We start from the raw sequence: 26,717 nt of genomic DNA, 5'->3' as shown, positions 1-26,717 counted from the left end.
AAATTTATGAGGTATATGCCTATGCCATCTCAGGAATGTTGATAACAGGGTTAATTGTCTCAAGCTCAGGTGAAATTCAAGCCATTTCAAGCTAGATTTATACCATTTTCAAGCTATCTTTTCAGGCACGTTGGATGCAATTTTCGATCGTCGCAGCCAATTTGCCTATTTTTAACAGGTTCGTATAAAAATGTTAAATAGAGGACCAATGGTGAACCATAGTGTGAAGTAAAAAATTTGTCACATATAGGCTACTACATGTAGTACGAAAAAATTCATTTCATTGAAAATTAAATAAGAAATATATATCAAAAAGGACTTAATTTTGGTCAGTGATAACTGACTTTTTAACGAGAATGAAATCTTCGAAAAATTGATTTTGGGAATTTTTGTCTCAACAAATTAATATTCATAATTCTAATACATTCATAGAATGACATATAAAACAACTAAAACTATGAGTGACCCGGCCAAGTGAGAGCCTGGGATTCATCGGAGGTTTTTCATTATCATACAGCTCAATTAGGACAGAAGCTCCCAAGTCTATGCAAATTTGAGGCCAGTGCCGGTAACTGGCGAAATAAAGTTTATCGACTGACATGGTTTTTATTGATTTAAGTAGGCAGGCAAGCTTACATCTTCACTCAGAACCGTTGTAACGCGCGACCTGCGCCTTGGCGCGCGTTATCTATAACTGACACATACACGCAGTGACCACGAGAGTATAAGGCAATATTGCCTACGCGACTGTACACGACTGTTTCAACGCGAACGCTCATCACTATGCCGCGATTAACAAACTAATACAAATAATCAGGCTCCAAAATGGATCGTTAATGCGAATGTCAATAAAATGACGATAAATGATGATAAAACAATTATTCCAGTCGTTTAAATATATCAGACTCATCTTAAAAAATTTGATGCTATCAGCTGATCAGTATCATCAGTGAATCAGCCGTGTGGCGAACACGGAAGTAACCACAAATTGAACCCAGAATTTCGTCAGATATCTTGATGCAACGTTACCTTATGGACGGGATTTCAAAACTAGATGAATCATTGAACACATCGCACGTAATAAATCGTTATATCATACACCTTGAGTTTCAGTATTCGCGCTAGAAATGATGACTATCAACCTATTCAATTGTGCCGTCATTTTGTTTAGCACCTGCTGATCCACCTCATTTACAAATTCATCGAATGCTATGATGTCATGATGGAGTTCAAACCGGGTCAACACAAATTATATATAACCAAGATTTTGGGGGGGGGGGTTTCGTCTTTGAAAGCCCATAACTACTGAACAAAGCATCGGATCTTGACGAGATAAAGTTCTTCCGACACAAATAGCATTGAATTTTCAAATGTGTTATTTTGGACAATTAAAGATGCTGCATAAAAAAATGTGCTCAAATAAATCGAATTTTTGACACTTTTTGGTTATTTCTCAAACAATAACGGCTTTCAACTTTGCGCACCATAAAGAAAAACAAATGATGAAATATATTTTTGCTTAATCCATTCAATTCGCCCATTAGTAGTGAAATTACAGGCTACTGAAATTGCGTTTGAGTGTGCTAAAAATAGCTTTGAGCGTAGTGTATCAAGCATACGAATGATTATCGATCGGCCAGACCGTTGACATAGGCTCGCTAAGAGGTAAAGAGGTGAAATTTCGATTTATTTTTCAGTTGAACCGCTAAGTTGAAACGATTCTGTTAGAGATGAAACCCGTTTATCACAATGATTACCAGCTTTTCCTAGCTTAAATATATCAATCAAGATTTGGATATTAGGCCATCCCAAATTAATCAACTCAAATTTTTGGGATCAGTGGGTAGGTAGTTAGAATCGTTTTTTCTGCAAAATTTTAGGGCAAAAAAAACAACAAATTTATCACCTCTTTTAGTGGAAACAATATCCCAAATCTGCGTCGTGCAAGGGAAATTTGTCAAATTATCCTAGATTTCAAGAATAAATTTTAAAATTCTTACTTCGTCCTGAGTGTCATCTCTGGTTCAAAATGAAACAGTAGATTGAATATATGCACGCTATAACATTACCAGCTTTAATATAGTCACTAAGAAATGAATGGCAGATTATTGGAACACTGCCAGTTTCCTGGAAAACTTAAACTAGGCCATAGTCGAGCCACGTTTTCACACGATGCACACTTGAATTCAAACATACGTAGCGCATACATCGGCAGTGGGTAAGCTATTTTGTCAAAAACAAAATTTATTTCAATGAATCCCAGAAAAAGGTTTCCACTCGGTACCTATGAAGTCGGGTCGGTCAGGTGACGACAAACAGACCATTATTTTGGGATGGCCTAATACGAAATTTGTAATGTTCAATGACTTTGACGAGGCTGCGGTGCCTTCAACATGGCTCTCACACCTGGTGTGGAATTTCAATGCCATTTTACATCAATGCTCGATAACATGCACAGAGCCGTAGGAACAGGGGCGGCAGGGGCTGCCAAAGCGGCCCCACTTATTTGCTTAACAAAAATTGAAAATTTTTTAATGCTTTTTTCAAAAACACGCTGTACCGCGTGTAGCAGTTCGTCGTTCTCCGTACTAGGTGGTTGGCTCACGACTTCTCATGCTTCTGTGAATGAGACCATGAAATGGCCCTGAAACGCATCTCCGGCGATTGAATTTTCAAAATTTTTCAGCGGGAGGGCCCAAGAGCCCCCCTTCAGAAATAAGCCTCGCCACTGAAAAATTCCTTCCGACGGCTCTGCATGCATGACTGAAATTTCCCCATATTTTCAAGTCTCCAGACACTGGAGAGTTTCACCACAAGTCGCAATGCAAGTGAGTCTCGCGATTCAATACAATTCAATTAATTTCTTTATGGATGCCTAAGACATGATGCACACGTAGAAACGACACGAAAATGTATTGTCTGCGATTTCAATGAAAAAATTCTCGAAGAAGGAAATTTGTCATAATCAAGCATTTCCAGCCATATTCTTTTATTTCAAGTCAAAAATAATTATTTCAAGCTTTCAATCTATTTTCAAGCCGTTTTCAAGCGCTTGAAGAGCATTTCTCAAATTCAAGCCATTTCAAGCTTTTCAAGCACCGGCACGAACCCTGGATAAGCTCGCCCTGTGGAGAGCGGGAGCCATCGGAGGCAAAAAATATAGATGTTGCACTTGAACTTCTGATGTTAGGTGCGAGTGTAGCGCTCTACCAACTGGGCTATTGTAACTGCAGGAATGGTACTGTAAAATTAATTTGACACTATGATAGTCCATGATTAAAATTCCTGCTCACTGATTGGGCTCACTGAGTGTCCTCGGGCAAGACACTTATCCTCATTGCCTCTCTTCACCCAGAAGTAAATGGGTACCTGGCCTGATAGATGACTCCTGTGCGCTTGTTAGCCGTTCGGTGTCATTTCTCCCCAGGGAGAGATGAATGATACATGTTAGAGTATTAAAATGGCCGGGGTAATTGTACCGAAAAATGTAAAACGCTCTGAGCAGCTTCGTTGGAACTAGCGCTATATAGGCTAAGACACAAATTATTATATTATTATTGGCTGAAATTATGAGCCTCTGTTTGGCCCCCTTCTATAGATATTTTCACACCCGCATCTAGCCATTGCATTAGTTTATACAATGATTGACTACCACACCTGATCTCAAGGCCAATTATTTCTCCACGGTGACATTAGATGGTACATAGTTTTGTATCAATATATAGATAAATAGATAATTATAATGGGCTTAGCACTCATAGAGCCTGAGATAGAGCAAACCCAAGATAAAGGTTTCGTGGCGAGAGGCTTTTCAGGGTCCTGAAAAGAGCCACAGATACTTACTTGAGTAAATTGTAAACTATTCAGAATATCTGCAGTTGTATACTGACTATTATTTATCGACGTTGAAGGCTGCTGCTGCTGCTGCTGCTGCTGCTGCTGCTGCTGCTGCTGCTGCTGCTGCTGCTGCTGCTGCTGCTGCTGCTGCTGCTGCTGCTGCTGCTGCTGCTGGGCATCCGGTAACTATAAAATATTGATTATATCTAGTTAGTTTAAAAATACTAAATAAAAGTTTTTAAGAAAAAAAATTCCAAAGATTTATTGAAATTTAACTATAACCTTATGGTTGTTGCCATCATCAGGAGGAATGACCACACCTGGTGATGGCTGTTTAATTCATCAATTATATCTCTCTTAATTATTCTTCTTCAGAAATCTTTGGTGAATCTTTAAATGGAATAAATGCAAACTAGAATATCACGAACGATATATACGGATAATATGTTCAAAATACAACAATTAGAAACCTTTGACCATCACAGTTTGTTAGTAAGTCAACATAAAGCTATATTGCAAAAGAATATACGCAGCTTGGTTTGATTGGACTGACTACAGGAGTAAAACTCACACTCGGGAAAATTCATCCGAGCGAGAAAAGCGGATTACGTTTGATCAATGAATATACAACCCACGTCTCTGTACAATACATATCACATCAAATTATCTCTGTTGTATCCTCAACAGTGAGAGTAACTGGATGTAAACAATGTTTCATTCCTTCCGAATATTCATTCATTCACAATCTATAGTGTTTTCCTTTGCAGTCTTTTTTTCTTGCTTAAATGTTGCATTTCTTCAGTCTTTCCTACACAGCCTTTGTGAGAACATGCACCTTTGTGTAACAATATATTTTAATCCGCTCAGCATCTAATACACTTTCAATACTACACTGTCAATAATTCCACCAAATATCAACCAACCTAAAGACCAACTGACAGAAACTTTCTACACGAGATATCCGAGGAAACACAATTTTGAAAAGTTGAATAGAATATTTTATAGAAAATACCTATAAACACCAAAACTTGATATAAAGCATAGAAGTAGAAATAATAAAAGCATGCTATGATTTAGTATAAAAAACCCTTATCAACCACAGTCTAGAGCATATATGACCAAAGCCCAACAAGATAGTAAACCCTGAACACATTTTATATCTGCAATAATTTTTTTCAATGGATTTGTTGATATCAATCCATTGACTATAATGAAGATCAAGATATCTTATTTCAAATAGACACAAATATTCAACTTGCTCGAAGTGATTGGACTAGTAATTCTAATATAACTCTATCACTGAACAATGTGCAGATATGAAATGTATGATTAATTAAATACTAATCAATACTCACCATATTGAACTGTTCAAATTGATGCTGTAACGCGGCCGTCTGTTGTGTTTGCTGTAAATAGTATGACTCACTATAGGTGGCGACACTAGGGCCTGGAGACTGTGAGGGAGAGTAAGAAGTTTGTGAATGTGGTGATGTTGGAGATTGACACGAATCTGCTGCCATATTATTTCTATACTGGGTCAGTGACGACTGTAACAAATAGAATTTCAGATCGCTATGTTAATCGCGGAGTTGTTCAAAATCTGTTTAGACCTTTCAATGATTCGTTGTTGAAGCGAGAAAAATACAAATATAATCTAAAACCATCCTTCAATGAAAACTTTATACAGTTACAAGTGTTGCCTATTTTCGAGGTAAAGCCATGTTCAGACCCGAATTAAATATGGCTTAAATAATCAGAGTCTCAAAACCGCTTTCAGACATAAATCAATCACTTGTTACAACAAGAGGCCCACGGGCCTTTTACCTTCATGATGCAGTAGAAGAAGAATGATTTAGTATTCAAAGTTTTACAGAAAGATTTACATTGAAACGATGTAACAAGTTTTAAAATAGTTAAGATGGTATAGGCTATGTGGCGATAATGTTCATTTTCTGTTAATATATCCTTACATGAAAAGACAAGCCCATTTTCGCTGCCCCAAAGATCACACTACATGAAAAAATGCATTAAGAATTGTAGGCATCGTGCTGAAAAGCAATCCTAGATGGATGGCAACCCTGGCGCCTTACTTGACCTCAATTTTCAATAAGGGGAAGACATTTCACCTACCATAATTCTTACACCTAGTATAATGAAAATGCATCAAGAATTGCATTATATGAAATCCGATGACCTCCATATACAATAGGTATGGACAGCTTACCTACCCTGATCCTCACACCAAACTTTGCGAAAAATCCATCAAGAATTGCGGGCTGCATTGTGCAAACAAGAAATTCAAGATGGCCACCCCATTGGCAGCCATATTTAGTCACCAATATTTTTTTTTTACTATAAGGGTGGATATCTCGTCAGACCTAATCTTCAAGCTAATTTTTAAAAAGATTCATCGCAAATTACAGACGAATTACTGTGTTGAATACAATCCAATTCCAAAGGGCCTGGCTTTAGGCCTATGCAATAGGAGTCAATTTAGATTCGACTTTTTGAAAAACCAGCACAGATGCCTATTCAAATCACATGTAATTCACAAATTCAGTGCTTCTTAGTTTGATGTCCCTGTTTGCATCGCGCACGTGGTTTATATTATTGTTTACATCCAACGTCTTCGACAGCTGATATAACCGAACCCCCGCCTGACAATCATCTTAATACACCGGACTTAGCTGAAGTTATCAAGTACATGTATGCATTCTCGTGAATTTTAAATATGACAATTATATGCATCACACTTTTGCCCTAGAACGTAATTTAGAATTCAATATCATGCCCAAAGATTTTTAAAGTTTTGATAATCACATTTGAAAAATAAAACCTTAATTTGTTGTTTTGTTAATCGTAGACATCATTGGAAGATTCGCTCCAAAAGGTCAAAATTGTGACAGGAACGTAATGCAGCAACATAATGCAGCATGACAAATTTCAAGTTTTTTCATAACATAGACAGTTGTCAGGAACAAACACTTAGGATTTTTTCTTCAGTCTGCCAATAATTAGCACGAATGAAACTGATTTGTATTGACTGGAATATTAATTTTATTTTTCAAAATGCGCCATTGTGATTCAGAATTTAACAATCTTAACCAAGCCTATAGCAAAACAATGCAAGTATCTAATATCCTTTGAATTAGACACATTCCATTGTTTCAGATTTTTACATAGAAGAATGGTTTTAAGACTAATGAAAAATAGCAGAAGAAAAAGTACATTAGACCCCCACAAAGAAGCAGTTTTTTCATTACTCATCGACGAATAATACAATTAAATCAAAGCATATAAAACGAACATGAGACAGAAACAAACATGAGACAAAATACTGTTAAAAACCTCAATTAATGATTATTGAGAATATTCCTAGCAATCGTTGTATTATATGAATGTCATATTTGTTACGCAACCTTGGACCAGACAAGACTTTAAAGTAATAATTCTATACGTTTCCACAACTGTTCTACATTGCATTAACTGCCGCAAAATACATAGATCGCGATGTTAATCAGTCATTTTCAGCAACACTGTTCAGCTGTTAAAGTTTTCAGATATTCTACTAATCAATACAGCCACCAAGCTGAATTGGAACGAGATCCAAAATGACTAATAGTCTGCTATACAGTTGACATGTATTGATATCCATTATGGAGTTGATGGACGATGAAATCCAATATGGCTACCAGTTATTCGTGACATTGATGGGGAGATACAATATTATCAACACACTAATACATGAACACAACATATAATTCTTACATGTTCTATTAATATAGCATTGTAGTCCTCTTCTGTTAGTTCGAAATTCTTTCCTTTTTCATTAGTACCAGTTTTAGTAACAACACTGTCAGGCTATCAAATATAATAGCACTTTATTTATCGTAAACCTTCTTTAAAGTACAGTGTCAAGAGTTTCCATATATCGGATGCCCAAAAATGGAAATTACGGCAGACATTTCGAACTGGCCAGTAACTGGCCAGAAACACTCACAAAAACTTCAAGATGTCGTCTACCATGGCAGCCATTTTGAAAGAGCAAACACTTGAATATCGATGTGGTGTAATCCATAGACCTAGCAAATCACACCAACTTTCAGGAAAATTATGTGTAATGTTTGGAGCACTAACAAGAAATTCAAAATGCCTATTGGTGCCTATCGCCGTGGTGGCCATATTGGAAGAGCGAGAAACTTGATTTTGAGGTGTTATCAGTGGACCTACCCCATCACACCTTGTGAGAAATTCATGATGCCAAGCTTGGCACTCATTTTGGGACGGCTAGAAACCTGATTTTCAACACATGTTATCCATGTAACTAGCACATCATACCTACAGGGATGAAAATGGGCAAATCCGAAAGGTCAGAAATGTCAATTATAATAAATGAAACAAGTGTTCGCAACGACCAGCAATGACGTACAGCGTCGTTGCCCCAGCGACCAGAGGTCGGGAGCGGGGGAAGCTCGAGGGGGTGTCCCCCCTCGGGTTTAGAAAATTTTACCAAAATTTACCATCAATTGACAAAATCTCCACGAAGTTCAGCCACAAATTCATCTACTGAATTGAATTGGGCTGGTAGCATCTGAAACACGGTCACAGTCCTGGATGCAGCCACAAGCCTAAAACCCGGCCCTGGCCTCGGCCAGACGTCAGATACACGGGCTGGTTCTACGTCCGCGATCGGCTTTTTCCGTGTTATGCGTACAATCAATACAATGTTTACTATTCAAATAGATACAATTATTGATTACATTTGTAGTGTCTTCTTGAATGGAGATAGGGAAAACACATATAACGAACGCTTTTACGGTTGCAGCGCTTTTACAGCCGCTTTGATCTACCGATCTTTCTTTGTGACCCGGATTTTCACTGTTCTTAAGAATGATGGAAATGTAACTAAAAGGTCAGAAATCCATCTTTGGACGGAAGATTTTCATCCCTGTACCTATCAACTTTCAAGAAAATCTCATGTCATTTGTAGTGTGTCGAGCGCAAACGCAAAATTCCAAGATGTCCACCATGGCAGCCATTTTCGGAAGGTGTAATCCATGGACCTAGCACATCCTACTGACCAACTTTCAGGCAAACGATATAGTATGTTAACTTACCCTACTAGGATGATATATATATATATATATATATATATATATATATATATATATATATATATATATATAAACCAGCCTAATCAGACCAACCGCTTACAATTAGGCCCAATGCCTGATTGGGCTAGTTTTTAGGTAGTTTTAAAGTGTAAATAATAAACATAACATGATAACATGCAGAGTAAAAAGAGAAGTTACAAACAAATAACACAAACACAAGAAATTTATCTCAGCATGTGAGTAGCAGTAGCCACTACCATGAATATACCAGTAATTTCAAAAATTTAACTTAACAGCTGAAGCCTGGTGAAAAATAATCATCAATCTCGTCATAAAGCCTTTTTGTAATTAGCTGGAATACAGCTCTCCGAAGAAAAAGCATAGAAATGATATAAAGGATATACAATATTTCATGTCAGGGTCTTGGCAAGTGATAGAGTGATGGGTGAATGGAAGCAAAAACTCAACCTGAAATCTCCACTAATAAGCTTAGAAAGTTATTTTTCAAGATACATGTATACGAAATTGGCATAATAAAATTTTCGTGCTTAAGCAAACACAGGTCGGCCATCCTTTAGAGCACATCGAGGAGATTTCAAACTTTTGTTTGCATCCTTAGCCTGCTAATCATACGTACATTTCATCTTCAAGAGTTTGAAATCTTATAACTCTTACGCTACCAACTTTCCACATAACTGATTACCCTGGGCCCAGTTCCACAGCTGTGAGTTTAAATTTGAATAGGAGTTAACTCATTGCAACTCTAACTCACACTGGACGTATCGGCCCCACTCCGCGCGGTTGCGCCACCGCGCGGGATTTACGCGAAGCAGCAAACACAAACATGGCCACTCTCTCAATTTTCAATGATAGAAATCGTGTGTGCATTTCAATTATTTCGGCTGTTAGGGTTTTAAGGCACAATATAAGTTGATGATGTGATATGGCGATGTTAATTAATGATAATTCCGCAGTGAAGCTAGTCACGAACGGTGCCGATTGAGTGTACAGCTGCCAAAAACACTGAAATGTGCGTAGTTGCGTAACTATTTGCAGTAAATTGCAGACGAAACATGAAGCCTTAACGGCCGTTTAAAAAAAAATTATACCAATCGCAATTGTAAAATAAAAATGAGATAGAACCTAAGTCAAAATTCTGGCCATTTCTAAAATGTTATTACTAATTTTTAGTCAGTGCCGAACGTTTAGTTTTCCAACAATAATGAGGGGTGGTAGGTAGTCATGCAATTCAAGTCATCATTTATTACACGTTACTCCCGTGTTGTTGAAAATCTCGCGAGTCCTGGACCCAACCCCATTGAACAATGTGATCTGTGTGCTGGCCACAAATGCACACAGATCACACTACACTACCCATTACACACTCCAGTACCCACAGCTTTCATATATCCATCCAAATATTTAGAGTGTCTTTCTTCCTGGATCCCACTGTAACGACTAATGAATAGTATGAATGACACCTGCCAATATTGCCGGAGCAACAATCAGTGCGATCACATGTTTTTTGCAGCTAATCGCAAAATAATTGTGAGGTCAATATTGCTCACAGATCCGTGTATATGATATCACGGTAACTTGTTACTGCAATTCTCGCCCTAATAAGAGCGACCTCCGAGAGAACTTTGGTTGCAGGCGGAATAGAGGGTGCAATACTAACCTGCGTTGCATTATTACTGAGTGATTTTTGTTGCGAAGACTGAGGTGAAGCAGTTGACTGTATAGGTGGTGCCGATAGCCGTTGTTGTAACTGCTGTAATTGTTGCTGAGGCCGTTGTTGTTGTTGCTGTTGCTGTTGCTGTCGTAGTTGTAGTTGATATAAACGGAATCGTTGTTGATCAATCATCAATCTGTCATCACCCTGTTCATAACACAACGTACATGCGAGGTCAAGGTTTCACAACAATCGCTTCCCGAGCAACTAGCAGCAAAAATTTTATCAGTCACAACCCCGTAATATCATATTACAGATGCTGCAGTATTTCTATCAGGGACAAATACTTCTACATGTATATCTATAGTAAAGATATCCACAAACATGCAGGGTGACAATATTCAATATGTCTAATTTCTATCAACGTAACTCAGTCTATGAACGTTTTGCTAGTTGTTTAGTTTCATGCGTTAAATTTTGGAGGGAATTACAAAAATACATAATTCATTTAACTCCTAACTGGCATTCACCGGGTATTAATATACCAGACGCAAGGTTTTCATGATGGACTAATACTACATGTATATGTATATCAGGTATGCGCGCTTTTACCTAGACGTACCAACTAGATCTAGTTTTATACATCCATGCTTTTACGCTGCATATGTATACCATGTATACCAAGGGAGTGTAATATTGTACAGCTATAGACATCAGATGTTTGACAAACAGCTACGCATGATCCATTCAGAAGACAATGGACCAAGACCCAGTTCCAAAGATGACGCAGATTTAAAAGAGGTTCATTTTTTATTAGTTCACTTCTTCATCAAATCTTTACTCAGAACTGCAGCACTGGGTCCTGAAGCCACTGTAACTCTCTTACAAATTATGTCTGAAGATTATACAGGGCAGGGCACAATTTACAAAGCCCTCTTTGCTTGTCTTAATCATGACTGAAATATATCAGATGGCTTTGATGATCACATGAAGATGAAGTCCATCAAAAATTGATCAGCGATACCAGCTAAGATTGAAATTTAAGGTAATATCAAATTACCAACCTGTTGTTGAATATGTGTAGGACTGCCCAGGACTAGAGGACTCGGAGCAGTTTGAACTTGACGTCGCCGGGATAACGGACTGGTTGCTGGTTGTTGCTGTGTTTGTTGCTGTTGTGATTGCCGAGTGTTACCTACGTAATAATAAGATAAATACTTTACAATTCCTGCAATACAATAAGCTTTAAGCCTAACACAGGTCGCCCTTACGATGCGTTGGTGATGATTACCAGTTGATTCATGAAACTTGAGCCGAGTTTCAGTCATCAGCTGCTGAAGTCACATTTGGCAACTCATAGTAAGCGCAATGCAATACCGGTAATTGAAAGTGTCAAGCCTGGCTCGAATATGGTCCTGCATGCATATCTGCATAACTGGTTTCTATTTCTATTTCTGCACATGTCATACTAAACTTGCTTGTAAATAGATCAGAATCAGATGCAATTACCAACCACATACCAGGATTAGTTATTACTCAATCTAACAAATGAAACCCAGCGCCTATGTTAATGTCTTGGACATTAAGGAAACATTCGCTAATTTTTAGGGTTTTCTGTTATTTCACAGAAAACCCTATTGATATCCGCGTGATTATTATTATTATTATTTTCTTCCACACTATTTTTACCAAAAGAACATAGGCTTTGTTACCTTACCGCTGTTTCATATACAATCCATATAATATCGTTCAGCTCACTGAGATCTACAAATAGCCCGCGTGTTTTTTCACAAATCATCGTTACAAAAGCGCTGTCGGGCCGTAAACATCGAAAATTTAGCCCCATTCAATGGGGCGACATGTTTTTCGAGTCGTCATCCCGAAATCAACCCGCAGGCCGACTGTCACTTCGATTATCAATTCAAGTATAAATGAACTAATTTATTGCCGCAGACTTCACATTCAGTCGCGGTCTTCAAACAGTGATTTTAACAATAGCCCATTTTCCTCATCAAATCATATTACCGATACACTGGAAATTTACTACTTTAGATTTTAAAAGCACTGTGGAGCCGTAAACATCGACGAATCGAAGTGTGTTACTACATCGACGTTCCGGGGATGAGCTGCAAGTTTCTCCTCATCATGAGAATCAAATCGAGTACAAATTAATTTATTACTACCAGTGATTTGGCTGCGGGTTTCAAGGAGTTAGTTTAACAATACCTATTTTTCTTTACCGAATTAACCGTGTATTTACTAAGATAAATCTTTAGTGTACCGGGGAATCGTAGGCCTAAACTAAACAGGCCGAAGAGATATGGCGGAGAAAAGCTGTTATGTCGACGAGGTATTAAAATAAAAGAATACGTTACTTTATTCGGCCGCGGGCTTCAACCCTTTATATACTTTATATTTCCTACAGTACATACCGATCATTGTCAAATGCACAAGGTTTTGGTTTTGTCACACGCGACAATTCAATATTTTGGTTTTATCGCCCGCGACAATTCATTATTTTGGTTTTATCGCTTGCGACAATTCATTAATTTGGTTTTGTCGCCCGCGAAAATTCAATATTTTGGTTTTGTCGCTTGCGACAATTCATTACTTTGGTTTTATCTCCAGCGACAATTCATTATTTTGGTTTTGTCACCCGCGACAATTCTTCTTTTTGGTTTTGTTGCCCGCGACAATTCCATTATTTTGGTTTTATATTTTGTTTTAGTCGCCCGCGACAATTTTTTTTTTGGTTTTGTCGCCCGCGACAATTCAATATTTTGGTATTGTCTCCAGCGACAATTCATTATTTTGGTTTTGTCGCCCGCGACAATTCTTCTTTTTGGTTTTGTCGCCCGCGACAATTCATTATTTTGGTTTTATATTTTGTTTTAGTCGCCCGCGACAATTTTTTTTTTTTGGTTTTGTCGCCCGCGACAATTCAATATTTTGGTATTGTCGCCAGCGACAATTCATTATTTTGGTTTAATCGCCCGCGACAATTCAATATTTTGGTTTTATCGCCCGCGATAATTCATTATTTTGGTTTTATCGCCCGCGACATTTCATTATTTTGGTTTTGTCGCCCGAGACAATTCATCATTTTGGTTTTATCGCCCGCGACAATTCATTATTTTGGTTTTGTCGCCCGCGATAATTCATTATTTTGGTTTTATCGCCCGCGATAATTCATTATTTTGGTTTTATCGCCCGCGACAATTCATTACTTTGGTTTTGTCGCCCGAGACAATTCATCATTTTGGTTTAATCGCCCGCGACAATTCATTATTTTGGTTTTGTCGCCCGCGACAATTCACCATTTTGGTTTTGTCGCCCGCGACAATTCATTATTTTGGTTTTGTTGCCCCCACAATTCTTTTTTTGGTTTTGTCGCCCGCGACAATTCATTAGTTTGGTTTTGTCGCCCACGACAATTCAATATTTTGGTTTTATCGCCCACGACAATTCATTACTTTGGTTTTATCTCCAGCGACAATTCATTATTTTGGTTTTTTCGCCCGCGACAATTCTTCTTTTGGTTTTGACGCCCGCGACAATTCATTATTTTGGTTTTATAATTTGTTTTTGTCGCCCGCGACAATTTTTTTTTTGGTTTTGTCGCCCGCGACAATTCATTATTTTGGTTTTATCGCCCGCGACAATTCAATATTTTGGTTTTATCACCCGCGATAATTCATTATTTTGGTTTTATTGCCCGCGACAATTCATTATTTTGGTTTTGTCGCACGAGACAATTCATTATTTTGGTTTTATCGCCCGCGATAATTCATTATTTTGGTTTTATTGCCCGCGACAATTCATTATTTTGGTTTTGTCGCACGAGACAATTCATAATTTTGGTTTTATCGCCCGCGACAATTCATTATTTTGGTTTTGTCGCCCGAAGAAAATTTTGAAGACGCTTTGATCAATTACCTTGATCTTTCATTTATATTTGAATCTACCAAAGGCCCATAAGCATAAGAAAATTGGGTCGATCTGACTCAAGATGGCCGTCCTATGACCTTTTTAGTGCCCAAAAATGTCAATTTTGGCCAGAATTCTAGGTCCTGTAGCTTCCTACTGGTTTGCCATTTCTCATTGCAATTGCTGATGGATATGCTTTAGAGAGGGATGTTTTATACCTGGGACAGGTATTTTTGATCAGCCAATTATGACGCAATTGGCGGCCATCTTGGTGTCATCAGTACTCATTCGTAGGTGGGAAAAAGTTTTTCCACAATTAATTGATACCTAAGCATATTGTGTTACTATATTCAATTGGAAAGTTGTAGCCCATAACGTGTTCTATGATTTTGGTCAGTTTCAAGGTCATTGGTTTTTGTATGTGGCCATCAGGGGGCGTTGAATAATACAATAACTTAGTATCGCTATATTATATTTGTACCAAGGCATATTTTGTTACCATGATCAATGGCAAAGTTGTAGTTCATGAAATCGTCTATGATTGTGGTGAGTTTTTAAGGACATTAGTTATTCCATATAGTCACCAGGGGGCGTTGAATAGTAGAAAAGCTTAGTTTTTCCTTATTAGATTGGTACCTAGGCATAGTTTGTTACCACGATCCATTGCAAAGTTGTAGTTCATGACATCGGCTATGATTGTGGTGAGTTTTTAAGGACATTAGTTATTCCATATAGTCACCAGGGGGCGCTGAATAGTAGAATGGCTTAGTATTTCCTTATTAGATTGGTACCTAGGCATATTTTGTTACTGTGATCAATTGCAAAGTTGTATTTCATGACATGTACTACGATTGTGGTGAGTTTTAAGGTCATTGGGTTTTGAATATGGTCACCAGGGGGCGTTGAATAGTAGAATAACTTAGTATTTCCATATTAAAGTTTTGAAGACGCTTCAAGGTAATGTCTTGATATTTGGTTTATACATGTATCTACCCTAGACACATCGTCAGCCCAAAAACTGGCCCTGTCAGATTCAAGATGGCCGACTGGCAGCCATTGTTGTTTGCCAAAATCAGCACTTTTTAAACATTTTCGAAGTTTTCGTGGGAAATTTTGAAGACAATTTGATCAATTACCTTGATCTTTCGTTTATAATTGAATCTACCAAAGGCCGATCAGCATAAGAAAATTGGGTCGATCTGACTCAAGATGGCCGTCCTATGACCTTTTTAGTGCCGAAAAATGTCAATTTTGGCCAGAATTCTAGGTCCTGTAGCTTCCTACTGGTTTGCCATTTCTCATTGCAATTGCTGATGGATATTCTTTAGAGAGGGATGTTTTATACCTGGGACAGGTATTTTTGATCAGCCAATTATGACGCAATTGGCGGCCATCTTGGTGTCATCAGTACTCATTCGTAGGTGGGAAAAAGTTTTTCCACAATTAATTGATACCTAAGCATATTGTGTTACTATATTCAATTGGAAAGTTGTAGCCCATAACGTGTTCTATGATTTTGGTGAGTTTCAAGATCATTGGTTTTTGTATGTGGCCATCAGGGGGCGTTGAATAATACAATAACTTAGTATCGCTATATTATATTTGTACCAAGGCATATTTTGTTACCATGATCAATGGCAAAGTTGTAGTTCATGACATCGTCTATGATTGTGGTGAGTTTTTAAGGACATTAGTTATTCCATATAGTCACCAGGGGGCGTTGAATAGTAGAAAAGCTTAGTTTTTCCTTATTAGATTGGTACCTAGGCATAGTTTGTTACCATGATCCATTGCAAAGTTGTAGTTCATGACATCGTCTATGATAGTGGTGAGTTTTTAAGGACATTAGTTATTCCATATAGTCACCAGGGGGCGCTGAATAGTAGAATGGCTTAGTATTTCCTTATTAGATTGGTACCTAGGCATATTTTGTTACTATGATCAATTGCAAAGTTGTATTTCATGACATGTACTACGATTGTGGTGAGTTTTAAGGTCATTGGGTTTTGCATATGGTCACCAGGGGTCGTTGAATAGTAGAATAACTTAGTATTTCCATATTAAATTGGTAACGAGGCATATTTTGTTATCACAATCGATTACAAAATCATAGCTGCTCACATGTTCAATGATAGTGGTGGGTTTCAAGGTAATTGGTTTTTGTATATGGTCGCTAGAGGGCGTTATGTATTGAAATTGTTAGATTGTTGAGCATTTGAAACCACTGCCCAAGTGAGCATGGTGTCCCTGGACCCCTAGTTTGGTTTTGTCGCCCGCGACAATTCATTATTTTGGTTTTGTCGCCCGCGACAATTCATCATTTTGGTTTTGTCGCACGCAACAATTCAATAGTTAGTTTTTGTCGTCCGCGACACTTCATTATTTTGGTTTTATCGCCCGCAACAATTCAATATTTTGGTTTTAACGCCCGCGGAAATTCATCATTGTGGTTTTATCGCCCGCGACAATTCATTATTTTGGTTTTATCGCCCGCGACAATTCATTATTTTTGTTTTGTCGCCCGTGACAATTCAATATTTTGGTTTTGTAACCCGCGACAATTCATAATTTTGGTTTTGTCGCCCGTGGTTTTGTCGGAACATTAAGTTTTTGGTCAAACAGTGTGTTAAGGTTGTTTTGGAAATTTACTCGGTCTGGTATATTTTGGATTACTGTGTATGTCATTTGTCAGGACATTAAACAGAAGACGACTTAGGATACTACCTTGCGTGACTCCACTAGTTAGACCGTCTCATTCCGAGATGAGGCGTTCCGTTGATTTCGGTTACAAGTTTCCGTTCAGAGATAACTGCTGTGCCATTTGGGCGACCTATCATTGATACTGTTTCCTAATAGCCTGTTCAGTAATGGCTGATGTTGAGCCTTATCAAATGCTTTGTTGAAATCCACCGTTGAACAGGATTCTAAGACTGTGCAGAAAACCCGTTATCGCTGCTTTGCAGCTATATTTTATTTTGAATTTCAAGAATAAACACATTCAAGACTGGCCCATAAATCAGTGATATAAATCAATGATAATCCAATTTTCATTTTCAAGAAACAAGCTTCCTTTGGCTTTATCTTTATGGACAACATCTCAGAATTCTATAATTGCAAAATGATTTCCACTTATTTCCACCAGGGGAAAAAAGTGTACGAACACAAATTTTCAAAGGAATCAACACCAGACCTAAATGGAAATGGAGTTATATAGATGAATGGATAGCGAGAGGGATAGACAGTGAGATAGACGGATAGAGTGAGATGGATGGATGGACAGTGAGACCGATGGATGGACAGTGAGACAGATGGAAGGGCAGTGAGGTAGATGGATGGATAGTGAGGTAGATAGATGGGCAGTGTGGTAAATGGATGCACTCACAATTGCTGATGGCGCGAAACTATTTTGGGGGGGTTTGGGGGTTCACCCAAGAAAATTTTAGAAATTAAAAGCGTTTTCCAAGCACTGAGAGCGATCTTGAACCCATGAACGACTATTACATATTGGAAGGTAATGGCTAGTTCCAATGTGGCACATCCTCATTCAATGACATTCAGCATCTCAGGTATTACGGGTCGAGCCCTGAATTACTGCAGTTAAAACGCGCCGATGAATGCTCACTAAAAATCATCACACAGTAGTGTATAATATCTGAAGGCATTCGCCACACACGTGCAGCCACAGTAAGTAGGCCTATATACATTACCTCTGTTGCCGCGCGCGTGTCTGTCTGATCAATTAAATACATACACATCGTAGTAGGTACAAAATCAGATGGAAGATGGATGGCCAGTGAGATAGATGGATGGACAGTGAGGTAGATGGATGAGTGGACAGTGAGATAGATGAATGGACAGAAAGATGAAAATACATACCAATATGATGTGCTGATGTAGGTGACAGACTAGTAGGACTTGTTTGTTGTTGCTGTTGCTGGTTAAAGTTTTGATCCTCTGTATCTAACGGCGTTGCTAACGGTGACGGGAAGTGTATACTCGTCAGATCAGGCAACGAACCCGTATTATTGGAAATGGGAATATGAACTCCGGTGTCTTGTTCGGCAGATGGAAAAATACTAAAAATAGTTGATAAACTTATGTAAAAAGTAACCTGGCTGAAATCTAGACCAGATAGGCCTATGGTATTTCAGAATATACCTGCCCAAACCCCACATTTGAATTCAATATTACATTGCAAAACCTTCACCCGGGACGAGAGATTGTGTTAAATGTTATCCAATTAATCAGATTCAAATTGGGGTCGGATCTGCTTTACGACATGATTGCATAGACATAAATCACAAAGAATCATGTGACAGATGCCCTTCAAAATAAGCCCTTCAATAACAGCCAGGATGTTGCTAATAGCACAACAAAGGCTGAAAATGACATTCACACTGGATCTACCCAATTTTCTCCGCAAAGAGAGATAGGTTCAATGGGGATATATACATGTTCTTCAAAAGAATTGAATCAAAGCATTTTCAAAATTCTCCATGAATCTTTAAAACATGGCTCCCACACTTAAGACAAAATAAAATTCACTACTTTTTCACAAGTTCTTCACTGAAAAACTTTCCATTTTCACAAATGATTTCCGGGATACTAGTAGTATTAGTATCCATTTTGGTACTCAGGTCTACATAGACCTTGACCTCTTCTTCCGTAAAATTAATATACTGCAGCGTAGGTTGGTGCGCAGTTTTATAAATTCGTAATACGATGCTCTGTCCGCTTGCTATTTCGTTTCCACTAATGTTTGTTGCAACAAGATAATAAAATTTTCAAAAATACACGTAACATATGATCAGAGTTAATCCTTATAAGAATACAGCTTCGGATGCGTACCCCAATGTCTGTCAAGCCTGACCTAGCTGATACTGTTACAACTCGGCTCGGCTTTTACTAACAACAAGTCAAACTAAACTCAGTAACTTTCAGAGCTTCATTCATTTGATGTAGCCTACAGCAATTTACCTCAGAAGCTGATCATATATAGTATAAACCCTACCTTTTAAAACATGAATCCACTTGACACATGATAAAAAAACAGTGAAAAATGAAATCAGGCGGCTTCACCAATCGACCTTGAGATCGCGGGATAGATGGCGCCACCGCACAATAACAATTAATTTAGGTGTAATAATTAGGTGTAATGTTGAATTGAATTTGTTAACGTGATGTTATTAAGTCGATCAACATTTGTTTCGTTCTATGCATCGGAAATTATGACAATTGCAAAATAAAACAACCTCTTCTCAAATTCCCTGTCTTTTCACGGATTTTACAGATTTTTGGCAAATTCACAAGTTTTTCACTACCATGAAATTTGTATCCTATATTCACAAGTTTTTCACGTTTTCACGGTAGTGTGGGAGCCATGTTAAAAATGGCCAAAAATAAGCGAGCAAAAATTTGTCTGCCATGAAACAAAAGTTGACAGGCAGACACCCCTAAAGCTCCATTGACCTTTCCTTGACACCTTATTAAAAGTAGTGTCCAAAGTTTTCTTTCTTTTTTGAAATGTACTAAAAAGATTGGCGAAGTTGTTCATCAAGATTCAATGAGAGGTACTTACTTGATGCCAGGAACTTCACAGGATTTAGGTCGCGATTGCGCTAATGGTTTCTTTGGATCCCAGAAACCTTTTAGTAAATTATCACCGAGAGAATCACCTAATAAAACTATTGATTGACACAAATATTAGAGAATGAAAAGAATTGATGTTTATGCCATTTGAGTAAAGTGTTTGAATACTCACTGCGTCTGTTAGGAGGAGGGGTAGTCGCTCCCAAATTCTCTGTTGATGCAGATGGCGACATTGCACTCGTGTGAAGAGCTGAGTCTGAATTTGTCCTGCAAGAGAAATACACCGTATCATAGAATTAACTAGGGCAGAGATAAGGTCAAGGTTATATATTACTGATCTAACAACTAAATATCAGAGGTTAGTTGATTTAAGATGGTTCAACGTAACTGATCGGGACTCAGTTGCTCAGATGTTGGTAAGAGTAAACTATCAAATAGTTGACATGTAAAACAGCATTAGTACCATGATATCCATTTGGGTGATGTGTGTCACCCTCCTAACTGTTTCAGTTGGCACAGTCAAAGTGGCCATTTGGTGATATGGCCCTTTCTTGAAATATTTCAAAACAATGATTTTGGGACCTAGGAATTGAATGGACTGTACAGACAGCTGTAGAACAGCTGCCTGCTTGCTGAGTAAAACCACTGGTATCGCGCCTCTAACGAACTAGTAGTTTGACGAATAACCAAAAGCTTGAATAAACTCTTCGAAAAACACAGGGGAAACTAGAAGTGTCCACAAGTTATCTAGTCCAAATCGTGGGGTAAAAGTTGGCTTGAACGAGTTAAATCATGCCATATAGTTGAGGGGTTAAGTAAACCATCGAATGAATACCATGGTAACAATGCAGTTTTGATTGTCAGTCACTGTATCAATTATCCACTGGTTAACTTAAACCAACCTTTGAGCAACTGGATGCAGTGTAGTCAATTCAGCCAGGACTGTAGAACTGTGCCCAGCATCCAGTTTATCTTAATCTAATACGGGATATCGACAAATTCAAGTTCTTGGATTACTCGTTTGATGGCGCTAGTCAGAACCGGAAATTGGAACCTAAATCCGCCATGCTCTAGTTCATTTGCAATGAAAATCTCTCGCTTCAAGTTTTCAATCAGCGATATTCTACTTACTATATATCGTCACGCGTAATCCTTTAAATATGATAATCTACCGTAATGTTGGATATGATAAAACCTCATTGCAAAGGCTAGAAATCACTAAGTGTCTTAAAATTATCAAAAAACATTTTGCAACGGCTGAAGATGTAAAGACTAGTTGCCAGGTATCACATGGTGGCAGCACTTGACGGCCCAATTTCGATTGTTGGTTCGAGTCCTGGTACTTTTCATATTTTTATTATGAATCTACGAGTGTAGTCCTTCAAAAATCAATTTTATTTCGTAATATTATTTCATATTTATCAGTGTAGCCTGCAATAAATTCACCTTAGAGTCTTGAACTCAACAACAAAATGATGACACCGGGCGCCAGTCATTACTTCCGTTAGCTGCTTCGAGCGTCATCGCTAAATTTGTGATTTTTGGTAGTTTTTTGACATTTCTAGTGATCTTTAGCATTCAAAGTGAGGTTTTATCGAATTCAACACATTGTCCGGATATCATACTTAAAGGATTGTGCGTGCCTATGTATAGTAAGTAAAATATCGCTAATTAAAAGTTTGAAGCGAGAGATTTTTATTGCAAATGAACTAGAACATGGCGGATTTAGGTTTCAATTTCCGGTTCCGACTAGCGCCATCAAACGAGTAATTCAAGAACTTGAATTTGTCGATATCCCGTATTGATAACTGAATTGATGAAAAAATCAAATTGATCTATGAGTTTGACCTTTTCATGAAAGTGGATTTAGGGAGCGGTTTCACTGAGCTAGTCAGGATAAATTTGGATTGTTGAATTCATTGAAAAATGCTGATTGAAGGTTGTTACAAGCAGTTGATCATCATTTTGTTCCCTCAATAGACTGAGTTGATTTTGGACCCAACAGTCTGGTTTTAAACTCTCTGAACTCCCCACATGTTTCAATCAAGACAGACAGAGCTGATCTTAGTCCTATAACTAACCTGAGTCATATTTTAAACTCTTTGAACTCCCCAAGACTTTCATTCAAGACAGAGTGAGCTCATTTCAGTCCTAACCAACCCAACACTTTTGTTTTAAACTCTCTGAACTCCCTTAATCTTAGTCTCACACTTAGCTCACCATTTTTCATTTACTTTCTTAAACTTCGATGAAATGTTGATTTTTCAATCAATTAACTTAAATCAGTTACAAAATATGTAATCTATTTCAGTTACAAAATAGGAATATATTTATTCCACTTGATTTATGGACAAACCATCAAATTGTTTCAAGCAAATAGCACAACATTTCAAGTATATCTGTACATGTAGGCTAGTATATAGTATGAAATATTGAATGTGGATGGGAGGTAATAATTTGAAAAGATGATTAGATAGGACAATCATATGAAATATCATACTACTGGGTTTATATAAGTACAACTGTTGTAATTCAATTGATAATGTAATTCACTGACCTGGTGACCTGTTTCAAATCTTCAAAATCGAAACTGGAATGAATATTTCACTTTTGTTTCAAACACAACTCCCCATTACCTAAACTTGATAATACTAAAAAAGATCTACGGTAGGGGTTTTTGCCACAAGAAAATTCTGGAGGGAATTCAGTTTTTGTAATCTTTCTCTTACTAAATTCCGGAATACAGTAGAATGCAGTAGGGATGTGCCACTGCCTTAATAATATTTCAGTGTGTATGTAAATCCCATAGATTTATCTAATGGCTCCACTGCTATGGGTAGCCTTTTAATACCCCCCCCCCCCCCACAAATGCGGTATAGTTTACAAGGCCTTTGTGGTCTTCATAACATTACTGCTATATAGTGTATGCCAAAATGGCTTTATTTTCTTCAAACAAGACGCAAACGCATTTAAGTTATTATCATTATTATTATTATAAGCCTGCTTGGTCAGGTACGAAGTAAAGTCATGTAATAGGTCATGCCAGTTGACACATTCATGTGAAATATGAAAGCTCTATCTGGAAAACTTTTTTAGTTGATGATCAGCTCTTTATTCTTGTAGGCCATGACAGATAAAATTCTGAAAATTTAGTACCGATCAGATAAAAACTGTAGAACTAGTAGCCATGAACTAGTAGAAACATGGACCCCACCCCTAGGACACACCCTGTAAAAAGGCTCTATATTGTTTTAAGGCCTTGGCTGACAGATCAGTGGTACCATATTTCATCTTGGTCCATTAATAACTTTAGGACTAGTAATAATCTAAAGTAAATGTCGACCATGAACACACGGACAACTACAGCAATCCCCCTAAACCTTCAGCTCTATTGCCCATAGAGCCCAGTGGAGCTAAGAATTGTTTTTTTTTTAGTTTCCCCATGTTACCCAGTAAAAGAGAGCTACAGAGATATCATATCTGTCTGTGTTTATTTAAACAAATTTCTATAGATACTAGGTTCCGCTTTCCCAAACTATTATCATAACACATAGGGTTCATACCATTTGCAGTCTTCGATTGTCAATTACTTTTCGGTATAACTTCACAAAGGCAGATCAAAAGTTTATGAGAACAAATACTAGTACTTAAAACAACAAGAATAATCCATAGCATAGCTTTTTATAGCTTCAGACCCAAAAAACTGCAAATTTCATATTATTTCTAAGCCTCGAAAAAATATCATCATCAATACGTGCTAATGTCCATCGGTTTTCTAGGATATGTTAATGTTTTTTGAAAGAATTCAACAGATAGTTACCTCCTCCAACTGGTATCTGGCGGCGATAGATACGTCGATCCATACGGTGAACAATCAATCTTATTTCAGTTAAAGAGTTGATACCAGAATAAATGCAAGAAAGAAACAACCCTGACCGAGCTATCAGTATATACAATGGCACAATATACAATGACAATTTGCCATGGTTTCTCCTAGTATGAACTAGTGGTCCATAGACACAATGCCTCCTTGGTGAGATGCTTGACAATCTGACAATCTCGATATTCCTTTCAAGTTTATCTGCACCCAATGCACAACAGTTATAGTTTTTTTTTCAGCATTTTTCAGATATTTCCGGTAACCAGGAAATCAGTCAATCCCACTAGTCCATCTAAAATCAGCAACAAAGTATTTACCTTCAATAACACATACAATAGAACCTGTTTAATCCGGATCGGCTTAATCAAGGTTTTGGTCAATTCCAGGCAATTTGCAGTCCACTTGTTTATTAATGAATGACTTTTAATCAGGATTTCCCATAAACCAGATGAATTTTGTTGGTCCCAAATAATCCGAATTAAACAGGTTATATTGTACGTATAAACTATCTAATTCAAACTATGAACCTCACAGCTTATTGCTGATATGCTTCACCCTTTTTCGATGTAAGATTGACCAATTCTGCAATTCACCCTTTGTCAAGTCGAATGGAATCACTGGCACTCATCAGCGACAGGATAGTCAGCCAACCGGCTTCAAAGAGATTCCAAGCCGCCCTCAGCACCTTATGTCCATTTATCTCTCTGTTCCGATTTCAGTAGGCCTACACCTAATCAATACGTTAGACTATAGCCGGTTCGATACCTTTATGATCAATTTTTACTCAAATATCCTTCTTTTGGGAACGGGCCATCTTTCTTCAGGCTCAAGTCACTATAACTTCATGATCAATTTCCAAAATGTTACTCAATTCTTGTCAATCAAGACACAGATCCATAAGTCACGATGTTCCCATGAAAAGAAGTCAAGCTAAGGGGTGAAAACTTATCAAATCAATCTAATTCTTTATTGTCCATTCACTAACACAATCTGGTGGTGTGTGCTTATGCTCAATGATCATTTCTAGCAAGAGCAAGCCAAATTTTAATAATCATTTTGAATTAAACCAACAAAATTCCATTGCTATTTTAAGAGTTTTATTAAGAACTTATACAAAATTCCTAATTTTGTGACAGCAAAACATTTCCCGATTCAGAGCTCAGGCCAGTATTCCAAAATCTTCTATATCCTATGGTAAAAACCAGAAATTCGAATGTTTACTTCATATAGCTGTTCCAGCATTCTTCATTATAAAGCTATCTGTGACTGGGATTTTGGTAGCTATACCATCAAAGGACAAGAAATGCTCAATCAATGGAATACAAAAACTTTACACCGCATGAAGATGCAGCCATGAATGCTTCCTTTCATATTGCTTTAGGGCCTATAGAGACTCCGAGTGATGTATTTCTATTGCTCTAAAACTTTTTTGGTCGGATAGATAAAGTAATTCATGCTCCCTGGTACTATTGGCCACTGGAGGATTGCGACTCCTCAAGGAGTTTTTCAACTCCAAAAATCTTTTTCCAAAAATGATTTCCAGGCAACATTTGTTTTTCAACATTGTGATGTCCACCAGTGCTACATAACAAAATATCGATTAAAGTGAATTGAAATCAATTACTAACACTGCCAGACAGACAGTGCTGGCCTCTATAAGTATAAATGCTTGTAATGTGATTAATCATTTTGAAGAAAACTTTCCAAAATTATGCGGCTCATTGATCTTTTTGAACAATAGCAGATTTGCAAAACTGTTATAATGAACTGTAAATCACATGCAAGTTGTTTAGATTTAGTGATAAAAGCATCGGTTTAACGCCCAAAAAGATGCGAATGATTTTTAAGCAATTTTGCAATCTTCACGAATGAAAAATCTTGATTTCTAAGTTAAACCAAATAGTTTTCAGCAATGATCTAGCAAAATGTTTCCAGGGAGTGATTATATATTTTCCCCAGAGTTAAATATTTGAAAGGATACTCGTTTTTCAAAAGGCAATTGACGTCTATGCGCAACCATTTGTCGACCACGATCTCGGTGGATTCGATCCACTAAACTCTGTCTGCCTTGTTTCATATCCTCCAAATTATGCAATGCACTCTGAAAATAAATCAAATCTTATCAACCAATTGTCAGAAAACTTTTACATTTTCAACTCCTTGCAATGGGGTACAGGCAATTGGCATTAGAAAGTGCAACTGGCCACATAGGCCTACAGGAGATGCTGCTAAGGGTGAACTGGGGCACAGGGAAGGTTTTGAAAAATAAGGAAGGGGAGATGAGTATCTCTATGGGCTTAAAAGAAATTATCTAAGAAATTATGAATTTATTTCACAGAAAAGCGGTTTTAAGTTTTAGATAAACTGAAAACAAATAAATGTTCATACAAAGATTTTTTCAAATGGCCGCTAATGCAAGCACCCAATGAAATTAACGCAAAAGTAAGTGTTTTATTGTGAAATATTTATTGTGTCAATAAAGAATGAATTGAATTGTTATCAGCACTATGCCGCACATGAATACCAATTTCAAGACTGATCACGCATGCTCAACAAAGGTTTACATGCGCTGCTGAAATAACAAAACCGATAAAATAAAATCATAAAACAAAGAAACTTATACACCAGATTAAATGTGTGTGAATATCAGAGCCCAAGAAAGTTTCTAACGAAAGTAAATTATCAATCCCTGTGATAG

The 26,717-nt window shown here is 37.5% G+C and overlaps 1 protein-coding gene across 1 annotated transcript in view; it reads right to left on the bottom strand.

Moving 5' to 3' along the window:
* The window catches only part of LOC141906271 (uncharacterized), a 51,609-nt gene that overhangs the window by 13,414 nt on the left and 11,478 nt on the right, over window positions 1-26,717 (bottom strand). Inside the window, exons 3-14 of the mRNA XM_074795515.1 lie at window positions 26,001-26,120; window positions 23,960-24,018; window positions 22,697-22,729; window positions 20,312-20,406; window positions 20,129-20,234; window positions 18,427-18,626; window positions 11,688-11,818; window positions 10,630-10,830; window positions 5,193-5,291; window positions 3,844-4,023; window positions 2,606-2,619; window positions 2,001-2,019 (exon numbers count right to left, since the gene is read on the bottom strand). Of these exons, the coding sequence (XP_074651616.1) occupies window positions 2,001-2,019; window positions 2,606-2,619; window positions 3,844-4,023; window positions 5,193-5,291; window positions 10,630-10,830; window positions 11,688-11,818; window positions 18,427-18,626; window positions 20,129-20,234; window positions 20,312-20,406; window positions 22,697-22,729; window positions 23,960-24,018; window positions 26,001-26,120 (1,257 nt within the window). The remainder of the gene's footprint in view (window positions 1-2,000; window positions 2,020-2,605; window positions 2,620-3,843; window positions 4,024-5,192; window positions 5,292-10,629; window positions 10,831-11,687; window positions 11,819-18,426; window positions 18,627-20,128; window positions 20,235-20,311; window positions 20,407-22,696; window positions 22,730-23,959; window positions 24,019-26,000; window positions 26,121-26,717) is intronic.

Source organism: Tubulanus polymorphus, chromosome 5 (genome assembly GCF_964204645.1).
Source record: "Tubulanus polymorphus chromosome 5, tnTubPoly1.2, whole genome shotgun sequence".
NCBI lineage: Eukaryota > Metazoa > Nemertea > Palaeonemertea > Tubulaniformes > Tubulanidae > Tubulanus > Tubulanus polymorphus.
The sequence above is the reverse complement of the archived record's forward strand: the minus strand, read 5'-3'. Positions and strand labels throughout refer to the sequence as shown.